At 56.1% G+C, this 12813-nt stretch overlaps 1 protein-coding gene across 4 annotated transcripts; it reads right to left on the bottom strand.

Annotated features, from left to right (window-relative positions):
- Positions 1–203: 203 nt before the first annotated feature.
- Positions 204–12686, bottom strand: LOC135303670 (GTP-binding protein Rhes-like). Of its 4 annotated transcripts, none has more exons than XM_064425748.1 (7): positions 9268–12686; positions 7388–8700; positions 7063–7171; positions 6254–6731; positions 2824–2880; positions 2112–2185; positions 204–1481 (listed from the first exon to the last, which is right to left on the bottom strand). In XM_064425748.1, exons 3-7 carry the CDS (start codon positions 7147–7149, stop codon positions 999–1001), a joined length of 1179 nt encoding a protein of 392 aa, XP_064281818.1. In that variant the 5' UTR covers positions 7150–7171; positions 7388–8700; positions 9268–12686; the 3' UTR covers positions 204–998. The 4 variants fall into 4 exon arrangements, with proteins under 4 accessions (XP_064281818.1, XP_064281820.1, XP_064281819.1 ...); XM_064425750.1 differs by having other exon boundaries at positions 7063–8700; positions 9268–9679; positions 11352–12686; XM_064425749.1 differs by having other exon boundaries at positions 7063–8700; positions 9268–12424; positions 12511–12686.
- Positions 12687–12813: the final 127 nt, after the last annotated feature.

Here is a 12813-nt window from a genome sequence, read left to right as displayed (position 1 = left end):
GCAGGCTGGGGAGCTGGGATAAGTGGCTTCCCAGGCTGTGATCCTCCAGGGAATCCTTTTAGGGGTGGAGGGAGCCAGGAGGGTGCATGGTGCCAGGGCTCGGGGGGAGGATGAGGCATGCCCAGCCCTAATTTAAGAGTGATCCCACACCATGCACTCCTTTCCTTAAGCTCCCTAAAATAACCTATCCTGGGAGTGCCACAGGCGGTTGGGAACTCGGCTTTTATTGTCACAGGACACGGCAGCACACAACAGGGTTGGTCACAACAGAGGGGACAGGGGAGTCACACCACAGGGTCCCAGCACAGCCCCCACACCCAGAGGGAGGGAAGGAACATGAGACACGAGCCCAGCTCCTTCCCACACCTTTCCTGCCCCATCCCCGTGCAAAACAACTCCTCAGGCCACAGTGGTTTTCCCTCTGGGAATGGGGCAGCAGATGAGCAGACAGAGGGGGACCTGCAAACAGCTTCTGGAATTGGCTCCATTGTGTCTGTGCCACTGAGCACAGCCTGGATGGGCTGGAAGGGTTTGAGGATCCAGGGGTTTTACTCACCAGCCACGCTGAGGAAGCAGGCTCCATCCCCAGGGAATGGCTGCTGCCATTCCAGGAGCCAGCACGGCCCTCGGGGTCACCCAGCATGGTGGGTGCTGGCTTTGGGGTGCAGACACACCCAGCCAGCTCAGAGGAGGGAGGAAGTTCCCCCCAGATGTGCCTATGCTGGGTCTGAATCCCACCAAAACACGGCTGAGCCTCCCTCCAAGGGTTGTCCCAACACCCCTGGAGTCACCAGGGCCACCTCAGCTCTGCCAGAGGGGGAGGAGGGAGCAAAGGGGGCAGATGGATGAAGAAAACCTTCCCTGCTGGCACAAAACCCCCTGTAAGAAGAACCCACAGGCTTTTTTAGCCAATGCCACCCTCCCCTCTCCTGCCCTTCCCCTCCAGAGAGCCGGCACAGCCCCAGCAGCCGCCCCCACGCCGGGCTGGAGCCGGGCGCTCACTCGGGAATGTAGTCCCTGAAGGAGTTAAAGCTGAGGCTCCGGCCCGCGGAGTTCAGGGTGGAGCTGGCTTGCATTTTGGGAATCTTCTCCATGAGCTTGGACACTGTCCTCCTCTTGAAGGAGCCCGGGGAGAAGTGGCCCTGCCTGAGCAGCTCCTGGTAGAGGCTGCTGAACACCGCCACCGGCTCCTCGTAGCTGTCCCGGGTGGAGATCTCGTAGAAGGGAATCTTGAGGGCTTTGGAGAGGTTCTCCCCGTCCTCGGTGGACACCATCCTGTCGAACTGCAGGTCCTTCTTGTTGCCCACGATGACCACGGGGGGCTGCTCGGCGCCGCTGCGCTTGGGGCTGCCGTGCAGGTGGTTGATGAGGAAGCAGAGCCGCATCACCTCGTCGAAGCTGCAGCGGTCGGTCACCGAGTAGACCACGGCAAAGCCATCGCCCCACTTGATCTTCTCCTCGATCTGCAGGGAGTCCTCCTCCTGCCGGGGCACACAGGCTGCCGTTAGCACCGCTGGAATGCCGGCCCTGCTGGATGCAGCCCCGGAGAACCTCCCGAGGGTGCTGTCCCCGTGAAGGCTGAGAAGGAGCAGCCCCAAATTGCTTTCCTGGCCCAGCCCTTTGATGGGACTCATTTCCCACCCCCTCCCACCCCAGGAGAACATGGGTGTATGAAGAGAAATGGAATATAATGAATCCCCTTCCTTGAAGAGACACAAGCAGCACCAGGAAACACCTCTGGAGCTGTAGGAGGGAAAAGGGACTGCAGGGGTAACACCAGCAGCCCAGGGCAGGGATGGGGTGGCTTAGGCAGTGTGGCAGGTGGGGACGGCCATCAGCCCAGTCCTGGCATGGATACTGGGGGAATCAGTGCTCCCTTGAGCTGCCAGGAGGCTCCACTGGCACAGGCAGCACAGCAATGCCCCGCAAGGGAATGGGGGAATATTTACCTGAAGGGAATGGGAATGGAGGAATATATTACACTGTAACTGAGGTTAGACATAAATTCACCAAAACACCCTTTTCCTGAGGTAACCACCATGATGTTCCAGACAGCAGGAATTAGGCCAGTGGAAGAGCAGGGGCTGCCTTCCCTGGCAGGCTGAGCTCACCTGCCCGGCTGTGTCGAGGATCTCGAAGTGCACCATCTCCCCATCGATGACAGCCACGTGCCTGTAGATCATTTCTGGGCAGGACACACAGGGAAGGTGTGTGAGAGAGCCCCCAGGGAGCAGCCACAGCCCAGGTGACCGACAGGGCAGCAGTGACCAAGGTGTGGGAGCAACAAGGGAGGGAGAGGGGCTCCAACAGGAGAGAGGGAAGAGGGGATATTTCTGGGACATTCCAGCAGGGACATGGCTCCAGTGCTCAAAAACCCAAATGCAAGAAAAAAAAAACAAACCCAAAATCCTAGAATGCAGGAGAGCACAGGTTCCAGGGGCTTAGATGCCTCCTGTCCTTTAAAAGCCACCTCCCAGCAGATTGGGAAGGAATTCGAGGAACTGAGGAGCAACTGTTGGTTTGATGGTTGGACTCTCAGAGGTCTTTGCCAACCTAAATGATTCTGAGATCCTGTGATTCTGCATGATTCCACAACCCCATGACTGAGCCTGCAGCACTTCCCTGTGCAATCTGATGGTTTGTCCCAATAGATTTTGCCTAAATAACGCCAGAAAGGGAAAAAGGCATGCAGGACCCTGGGAGGTGTCAGGATGTCCATGGGCTGCCTGTCTGCTTGACGAGGAAGAAGAGGGAATATGGTGAATTTGGGAGCAGAGTTGGCTCTGCCATGGTGACAGCCCCAAGGAAAAGGAGTTTTCCTACCTAGGGTTGGGTCATAGTCTCCAATGAACCTCCTGGTGATGAATCGCACGGTCAGCGCTGGAAAAAAAAAAAACACAACGAACCCTGTTGGAGCTGTCAGTCCTCTGGAGTAATTTTTCCTCCTTGCAAGGGCAAAGGAGCAGCAGGAGCAGCCACAGCTCAGGCAATTAAACCCCCTCATCTGATTAGACATCTCCCTGCACCAGAGCCCGGCGAGGCAAAGCCTTTAGCCCTAACATCTTTTCCAGGAAGCTGCTTTGGAAATGCAGTGCTGATGCCTGGAGAGGGAATTTCTGGACAAAGCTATGGTTGGGAGGGTGAAGAGAGTGCAGGAGTGGAGGGTGGAAGTGGTACTTGAGCCCTTCAAGGTGTTAATGATGATAATGGAGATAGGAGCGAAAGGTGGTGGAGAGGCTGAGAGCTGGCTTGGAAAGGCAACGGGAGTGGAAAGTGAAATTAGTGGAACAGAGGGAAAAAACAAGAGGGGGGGGAAACCCTGAAAGAGCTAGGCAGGAGCACAGAGCCAGAAGGGAGAGGAGGAAGAGAAAACAGACCAGGAGTGTGACAGGAGGATAAACCTCACCAGAATCAGGATGTGATAAAAACCCTTCCAGAAACAAAAGTGGAAATGAAAAGCCAACACCAAGCTGGAGCAACACTTGGAGCTCCCTTTCCCTTGAAACCCAGGGTCAGTTTGTCCCAGCTGCCCACCAGCAGATGTTGCTGGTGTCCTGCCCTCACAGAGCCACATCAAGCTGATCAGGATCTGTGTGTTTATCCCAGAAATGTGGCACCCCACATGGGCCAGGCTTAAATAACCAGGGAAAGAGGGATGCAGGAACTTCTCCTGCCTCTCACACCTGCTTGGCTCCTCTTTGGGGGCTTCACCATCCTCTCACCACCCCAGCCCCCCCCTACAGTGTGTCTCTGGGTTTGAAACCTGCACAGCAGGGAAGGGATTTGAAGTAAAAAGCAGGTAATTTAGCCAAACTGCTCTGAGGAGATAACCAGGGATCCTGCAGGAGGCACCTACAGGCACCTTCAAAGAGGCAACGGAGTTATTGGGGGGAGCAGGACGAGGCAGGCACGGTCTGCAGAAAGCACCTGATTGTGTGTCATATGTCAGGCAGCCACCCAAAGCTGGAGCACATGGTGTGGGATGAGAAGAGGAGCCAATTAGATTGATTAAAAATTGGCTGGAGCGCAGGAACACGAGGGGAGCTGCCAGTGGGGGAAGCAGCCGCAGGCGGAGCGGCCGCGGCCACCCAGCCTTATAAGGAGCTTTTTCTCCCCATCCTGAACATCAGTCACCTCGGGAAGGGCTTTCCTTGGAGCTGAAAGGGTTAATTGTGCTTTAAATGTGGGGTGGGGGCTCAAGGGGTGATTTACCTGCCACGGAGTCAGGCTGGGCACCTCGGGATCGCACGGGCGCGTGCCCACGTGCTGCCCTGTTTGTGCGGCTGCGGAACGGCCCCAGCGCCGATCCATCTCCGCTCCACGTGCTGCAGGCAGAGCTCTGCTCTGGATTATGGCAGAGTTTACGCTGGGCAGCAGCAGCAGAGGACAGCACAAGCCCCAGCTGGGCTGGATTTCCAGCCCCCGCCGCTGATTCACACAGCCCTGATCCTTAAACCACACGGCTGCACCCAAACCCACCCCTGCTTGGAGGTCTGGGACCTCGGGTCTCCAGATCCTGAAGGTTTCCAAACTGCTCCAAAAAAAACCACAAACTCCTGCTGAGAATCGAGGATTATTTTTCCCTTTTGCAGCTGTCCAGATGGGATTTGCCCTTTGGTTGTTTCCACCCCTCAACTCTCCCAACCTGGCTCTGTATCCCATGGTTGCAATAGCTCGTCCTTGGGATGCTCCGGAGTGGGGCCCTGCCAGGATGGGAGCTTGGCAGCTCGGGGATGAAATCCACCTTCAGCCTCCTCTGCTTCACACCCTGGCCAGGAGAGATGTCACCCCCAGCTTGGGGCACAGCTGCCTCCCCCGTCCTCCCCACAGGAGCTGAAGCAATGATGCTGCTGCTCTTGGCTCCTTCCTCGCCTCTCCCACACTCCATGCATCACCTGGGATGTCACCTGCCAGCTGGGCAGGGACAGCAGGACAGGTGACCTCATACCCCAGCGCAGGGGCTGGCAGGCAGCAGGACCTGGCAGCTGGGGCACAGTGCCTGGGGAAGGTGACACGATGTCCCCTGACAGGGGAGGACGTGTGGAACAGCGCCCAGGGGACACAGATGGGGAGGGACACGCTCAGGGGGCTGCGTGCCTGCCGTTCCCAGGGGCTGCTCCCTGTTCCTGGCACGCTCCAGCTCTCCTCTGCACGAGCCACAGATCAATTACCCCCTGTGCCCCATGGCCTGTGTGTCACTGTCCCACTGTCACAAACCCCGCTGCTGCAAGGCACACACGCTGACAGCCAGCCCTAACTGGAGGAACTTTTAAAGACCCTTGGCACCATCCCACCCTAAGGGGGAGGCACAAAAGCCCCACACCTGCCCACGGGAGGCTTCCAAAGCTGCCAGGAATCTGCTGTGTGCCCGGTGGGATGCCCAGCAGCAGGGAGACACACGTGTTTGGGGTGGGGGCGAGCCAAGGGCTGTGCACACCCCGTACACCCATCTGCTCCATCGGGGCCAAACGCCTCCAGGGACCCCCCGGGGCTCTGGGTACCCCGGAGCTGAGCCCCATCCCGTGCTCCAGCACTGCTCAGGGAGAGCTGGGAGTTGCTTCCTTCAGTTTAATCAGGGAATGAGGATTTTTCCTTAATGCCGGCTGCTGTCCATGGAAACACAATTCCAGCGGCTCCGACAGCCCGGCACAGGTGCCACTGCTGCGGTGCCTTCCCTTTTCCAGAGGGGCAGGACATTCCCTGTCCCCAGGGGCACGGCAGCATAGGTGCTCCCAGCGCAGTATCCCAAACCCCACCTCAGCAGGCACAGACGGAGAGCACTGAACAAGGCACAGGGAAAGGGAATTTTCCTGAGGGAAAACAGCCCGGTGCTGAGGAGGAGGCTCCGCACAGCTGCTGGGGGCGCTGGGCATTAGCAGCCAACTCCTGACACCCGGGAAAACCCAATCCCCAGCCCGGTTTTTAGGAAAGTTCTCCCGGTCAGCGATGTCCACCCCCGCTCCCCACGCAGCCGGGGACCCCTCGAGCCCCGGTGCAAAGTGTCCATGTGGGAAACTCGAGGGGAAGGAAACTCAGTGTCCTTAAACCCCACGGGCTGGGGGGGCACCGGCAGAATGCCCCTCGTCCCGGCTTCCTAAGGGACATGGGAAGGTTGGTCCCTCTGGCCGGGAGGGAGAATACCGGGGGGATGCCAGAGGGGTGCCAGGGCATAGCAGAGGGATGCAGGAAGATGCCAGAGGGATGCGGGGGATACCGAAGGACACCGGGGGGATTCCGGGGAGCCCCGTCCTACCTGTCTTGCCCACGGCGCTCTGTCCCAGCACGACGAGGCGCAGGGTGCGGGCCGGGCTGAGGCTCACGGAGCGGCGCAGGGGCCGCGGGAAGCTCATCCCGGAGCCGGCCCGGGGCTGCCCCGGGATCCGCCGCTCCCCGCTCCGCCGGGCGCTGCTCCGCCGGCTCCGCCCCGGGGGCCGGGCTGGGCTCAGCCCCGGGCGGGCCGGCTGATGCCCTCCTCCTCCTCTTTCCTGGCCAGCAGAGGCGGTCGTCATCCCGTCCCGGAGGCGGTTCGGGAGTTGTGCCTCAGTTTCCCCGCAGGCAGCAGCGCCGGGCAGCGCTTCCCGGACAGGGAAAGGGGCTCCCCTCAAAGGGGCAAAGGCACTGTGGGACGGAGCCACCTGGGCTATGGAAGGTGTCCCTGTGCGTGGCAGAGGGCAGCACTGGATGGGCTGTGAGGTCCCTTCCATCCCAAACCTTCCTGGCATTCCCTGAGTCTGTAAGAGTGAGGAAAGAGGGAAGTGGTGCAAGACCTCCCCAGCCAGAGTGCTGCCTGCCCCCAAACCACTGCCTGAAATCACAATTGACCCCGTGTTTGTGCACCAGAGAAGTCAGTAAAGACAAGAGGAGCTGACTTAGCTCCAGCCTTCCCCCTTGTCCCACGAGCAGGGCAAGGAGTGAATCCTGGCTCAGCACAAACCAGCCCCTAAATCCCCACGGATGTCCAAGGGCAAGGACTCCACACCAGGCCTAGAACCAAACTTTGTGTGTTTTGGGGCAACAGTGTGAGGGCGTACCCAGGGAATGTGTAACAGCTCAGAGCAGTACCTGGATCTGGCATGGATGTGCCTTGGGCATCCTGGGAAGAAGGGACAAGCCTGACAACACCCTGGGCAGCATCCTGACTCTCTCCATCAGACCCCAGAATGCTTCTGACCTGTGGGATGCAGATCCCAGGTGACACCAGTGCTGCAAAAAAAGAAACTGGGAGAAGGGACCTGGCCAAGGGTGTGGAGCCTTCAAACGCCCACATCAGGGATTCGGTCCCTTTTCCAAAGGCTGCAGTCATTTCTCTGGCACAGGGATCTCTCAGCCTGACCATCTGGGGTGACTTGGCACAGCCCACTCAGTGCTTGAGGGAACATGAACCCACCTGGTATTTATAGCCCCTATCAGGTGTCCAAAGGGAACGTCCTGGTGCCTACAGGGACATCAGCACTCCACCAGCCACGGGGTTATCGGGATCACAGCTGCTGCCAGCGGGATCAGCACTGGAGGGAGGCCCCTGGATAGCTCAGGGAATGTCATGGAGAGCCTGGAGAGCCAGCAGACCTCTCCCAGAAACCCATCTTGCCATCACATGTGTCCCCCTTGTGCATCAGCCCCTGGAAAGAGCCCTGCTCCGGCTTCTCCAAAGCAAAAATCAGGCTCGTGGCTACATCTGGGGCCCAGAAAACAACAGCGAGGCAATAAACAGATTTTGGGACAAAAGCTGGTTCCCAGCTGGGGAATGGGGGGGGTGTCAAGAAAAAGAAGTCTCCTTTACATTCCTTCCCTATTTTTAGCCCCATTTCCTACGGAAATGAGATGTCTGCAATCAAGTCCTCTTCTTGCCTGATCCTCTGTAAGACCATGAGTTTTAATACATTCCTGATTCCAGGCAAACGAGGGAGAAGCCACAGAGAAAACCCTTTTCCTGCAAGTTGCGTGACAGCAAATGGGCAAATTTCATGGAAAATCGACCCTTGCACTTTGGAAGGCAGGAACTGGCTGGGGGAATGCAGAGTAACAATTCCTGCTGCTCCAGGTTCCTGCTGTGCTTGCCTCAGGTGCAGCACCTTGGCAGCACAGCCCTGGCAGCTGGGCAGTCACACTTGCCTTAATTCTGAGTGTGTTAACAGCACATGGATTCTTGGGGATGAAGGAACAAAGGAACAAAAAGGATGGAATTTAAATGGAAGCACAGCTGCACTCATGCCACAGACTTCCAATGTCACCTTGGGAAAATCAGCTCCCTTCCCACCACCTCCATCACCACTATGACCTTCCAATCCAATACCAGCTGCTCCAGAAAAATACACCCCTGGATTCCTTAGGAAAAGGGTCAGTGTGAGTCCCAGAGCTGGGGAGTTTGTGTCCCTGACAGCACAGCTGGGAGAAACTCCTGCTCCTCAGGCACAGCTCTCCTTGGCGTGGTGGAAACCACGTGCGAGTCCCCACAGGAGCACCCAGCGCCACGTCCCACGTTTGCCAGGGAACATTTGGCAATGGAAACAGGACTTTATCACCAGTGATCGCTGCATGATCCACCTCCAGAGCTCTGCAGCTGAGCCCAGTGGGAAAGGTGCAGGAGATATTAAGTCCTGGTGAAATATTTGTGGTCAGGCTCCTCCATACTTGCCGCTCCTTCAAGACACAAGGAGTCTGCTCTGGGAACCAAGCCAGAGGCTCCCATGAATCACAGCCCTGCAAACAGAAATCAGCTGAAATGAAAAGCTGGCCTAGAGCAAGAGCCAAATCCCCTCAGGTCGTAGCCCCAGATCGGGGGGGATCCCATTCCATAGGCTAAACCACTTCCCTACTGGATTGTCAGCTGTTTTGAGAGCTGCCCAGAAGCTGAACTTTGAGGCTTTTGAAACTGGGCAATGGTGTTTTCTTACTTAGGAAAGGAAGAGAAAATAACACCAGTCCTTCTTCTCTCCATGATATGATACAAAGGCATGGAATGCCAAATGATCCATGCAGGAGCCAGGTCCAGTTCAAAAATGACTGAGGTATCTCAAACTTTGGTTCCCCAAGGCTTAGCTCCTCTCCCAAGCCTGAATTTGAAGGGGCTCAAACCCTCTTCCAGCTCACCCACCACATTAAATTGCCACTTGTTAATTACTGCACGGACATTCCCTTGTGCAGCTCCATCAGGGAATGCTCTCCGAGGATATAACCAAAGGCACACTGCCCAGTTCATAAACACATTTTGGGTTGCTGCAGCAAACCCAGCACACCCAGGAGTCCTCCCAGCCTTCAGCCCCTCACCTTCCTTGATTCACTCTGTTCCTTCTGACACCAATCCTGCTGTGAAACCTGTGCATTCACATCCAAGGCACAAGGACACAGATCCCAGCTGCTTCTCCATTTGCTATGAACAGGGAGAGGGAGAACAGATGAAAGGCCCCATGTCCAGGCATGCCGGTCACTGCTGGACTCCGTGTGGGATTTGCATCAACATGGACCCACTGGGAACACGTTCCCTTTCTTTTTTTTAATAAAAGGCTGTTTTTTAGGTCACAGGAGATAATAAAACCTCTAGTGCAAGAGAAATCCAACCAACAGAGTTTCCTGATGTCCCGTTCCTGTCTGCCGCTGAAGCGGATTCCGACACGCGGCTGGATCACGCTGAGAAAACAGATCTGGCTCCACGTCAGAGCTCAAAGACTCCTTCCCAAAGCTGTGAGGGATAAGAAACACAGGGAAGGGGCAAATTAACAGCACTTCCCTCCCACCCCAGGGCCTGAACAACATGTCCCGAGAGCTTTGCCACTGGATAAACACCGGCAGCTCACGGCTGGCAGAGCGCGCGAGCCAAACGTCCTGAGGGAGCTGCTAAATCCCTCTGCTGCCCCTTGGCTTCCAAAGAGAGTGTCCTGCACTTTGTTTTCCCGCAGGAGCTGGCTCTTGGGAAGGAGGACACAGCCACAGACCCCGTCTGTCAGGCTCCATCAGACTCCAACAAACAGCTCCTCACGGCGGGAAGCTTCCCGCTGCGGGAACGGCTTTGCTTGGGAAGCTGATTTTAGAACGCAGCACACTGTGCTGAGGGAAGGAAGGCAAATCCCATCGTGGAAGTAACTTAAACCTCCAGAAACGCTGCAAAAAGCAGTCCTGTGGGATGACCAGGGTGCGGCTGTTTTACCTTCAACCACAAGATTTTATGTGAAACACAACTCCAAGCCCCTCGAAGCTGCAACATCCAGAGCACTGGAGGAGTTTGGAACAGCACCAGCCTTTGAAATGATGGAAAACCCGCTCCAAAGCAGCTCCTAAAAGCAGCTGGTTGTAAGGGAGAGGGAAAAACCTGGAGCCACAAAGGAATTCTGGTGCCATAGGCCACTCTTGAAAGGGCAGAGGAGGAGGGCATGGCACACAGAAATCAGGAATCCCGGAGAGGGGAGGGCAAGGAGGGGTCTCGGGGGACACACACCTGGGATCCAGGGAGGAGCAGGGCCAGGGTTGCACTTGGCATTCCTGCCCCGAACAAGGGATGCCAGGGGGAGCTGAGGGAGCACCTCCCCAATCATTCCCGCCAGCCATTCCCGAGCAAACCTTGCAGCTGGCGAGAAAACAACGCTTCCTTATGATGGGAAATGTCAGGGCTGCGGAGCCAGCTGTCCTGCTGCCGCCGAGCCCTGCCGGCATTCTTGGAAAGCACAGCAGGAGCAGCACAGGCAGCGGCTTTGTGGCCAGCGGGCAGGGATCAGCGCTGGAATTCACTCCCAATTCCCAGCACATGCCCTCTGCTCGGCTCTCCAGCCTCCCTCCCGGGGTGGGGGGGACAGACGCCACACGGGTGGCCGGAGCCCAGGCCTGCTTCTTGTCTGACCCACGTGGATCTTCAGCTCCGGGCAAAGCATCGCGAATTCCACCCGGAGCTGGTTGGTCCTGGCAGAGAAATTTCTACCACCAATCGGTGCTTTAAGGAAAAAAAATCCCAAACCGGTTTTCTTGAGAAATTCCTGCTCTCAACCTATTTCAGGCTATTTAGCACCAGGAAGGGTGACAAGGATCACCCCCCTGAAGCTCCATGGAGACCTGTGTCTTCATTCCTGAGAGCTGGGCATTCCTGCTTCCACGTGGAATGGCAAAAAGCTTTTGATTCAAATTCTCCTGAAGAAAGCATCAAAATAATCCCTTTTTACTTCAGTCTGAATAAATAATTCCAAGAAAACCTGCCCATTTTGCATCATAAACATTTTTAAGCCAAAAACTTCCTGATACTGGTTGGATTTTCCCTTCCTGAATTTTTGCCCCCCCCAAATGCAGTGAAACCACCCTAATTTTGTGTAGTATCTCACTTGGATCAGATCTACATTCCCAAGGGCTTTTTGGGGGATCAGACTTACAGAACTTAAGCCCTTTGCTTTTCCCTTGACTCCACAGCAGCCTCTGCCCTCTGTATTGTTGAGCCCAGAATCCCGTGTTATTTCCAAGTGTTTCTTCCTATTTGGGAAGGACAGAACATTCCTGCTACATCCCCTGAAAGCCAAGACATGCTGTTTCTTAGCCCCAGCTCTCAAACACAGAGGGACTGAGGGTTTCCAGTCCAATTCCTTCAGCTGGCAACGCCGCTTCCGCTGTGGACCGGGAACAGCCTGCATCCGGAGGCTGTGGTCCCTGTGCCAGCCCACGGCACACTCTGCCTGCTGCTGGGATCTGCTGGTCCCAGCACGGGACTGCAATCACCTGTGGGAGAAGGGGAGGAGGTGGGAGATGGTTTTTGGAGGGGCCTCCCCACCTTTTCAGTTTGGAAAAATTTGGGAATGAGGATGCGAAGATCCAGGCTGTCCCTGCCTTCACATTCCATCAGCTGCTGAAAACTGTGTTTAACCTCAGCAGCAGGGAAAGAGCAGCATTCCCAAGGGCTATTTGTGCCAGAGGATCTGAAATGGGGAGGGCCGAGTTGAGGGCTGAAGAACCAGCTCAACCCTGGGACACCTGGATCCTTTTCCAGCAGCCACAGCCACCACAGCAGTGCCTGAAGTGATCTCCCAAAGGAATTGTGAGACTGGACAGCCAGGGCCAGCTCCAGATGGAACAAAACTCCCATTTCCCTTAGCACAGGGCTCTGGCAACCTTTGTCCCAGGAGAAGCCGTGGTGGGAGTGCAAGGGACACCCAAATGTGGTTTTATTCCCAATGTGAAGCAAGCTACTCCCTAGGGAAGTGCAGGGTAAGCAGGGCCTGTTATCCCTTCCCATGGTGACTATAGGAACCCCACAGTACAAAAATCTCCAGGAAACTTCAGCAAACTCTCCTCCTGGTGGATATCCAGCCCAGAAACAGCAGCAGACCTCAGCTGGATCCACCTGGCCTTGTATGTGCTGCTCAGGAAAGGACAGTGCTCAACGTGCAGCCACAGAAGAGGGAAAAGACCAGGACCTAGACATGGAATACACTCAGCAGGCCAAAACTCAACTCTGAAATAGGAACAAAATCCGTGCTGAGCCACCAGTGTCTCATTTTGATGGTGTTACACACACACACACAATTTATTGCTGCTCACCTTGAGGAGGGGAATTTTTCAGCTCCACTTCCCAGTGCTAATGGTTAAGAAGGATTTTCACCCCTTGGCATGATCTGAGAGTAGATTTGAGACCCTGCAGTCACCTGGTTTCACTGCTGTCTTCAGTCCCACACGCTGAGGGCCATGCTGTACCCCAGGATATTCCCTGGACCCACACAATGCCAGGAATTACATGGCCAGGATTCCTAAAATTCAAGTAGTGTGGAGGCAAAAAAATCCATTAGGCATGAAAAGGCTGGACAACCAGCAATGGATCCTGGGTAGTTTAAAACTCCTGGCAAA

Source organism: Passer domesticus, chromosome 6, assembly GCF_036417665.1.
Source record: "Passer domesticus isolate bPasDom1 chromosome 6, bPasDom1.hap1, whole genome shotgun sequence".
NCBI classification, from domain to species: Eukaryota; Metazoa; Chordata; class Aves; order Passeriformes; family Passeridae; genus Passer; species Passer domesticus.
The sequence above is the reverse complement of the archived record's forward strand: the minus strand, read 5'-3'. Positions and strand labels throughout refer to the sequence as shown.

Coding starts and splice junctions, on each gene's coding strand:
- LOC135303670 (XM_064425748.1), bottom strand. CDS start 7,149: ATGGAGAGAGTCAGGATGCTGCCCAGGGTGTTGTCAGGCTTGTCCCTT. Junction 2,881..6,253: donor GAGCGCCGTGGGCAAGACAG/GTAGGACGGGGC, acceptor TTTTTTTTCCAG/CGCTGACCGTGCGATTCATC. Junction 2,186..2,823: donor AGACTATGACCCAACCCTAG/GTAGGAAAACTC, acceptor TGTCCTGCCCAG/AAATGATCTACAGGCACGTG.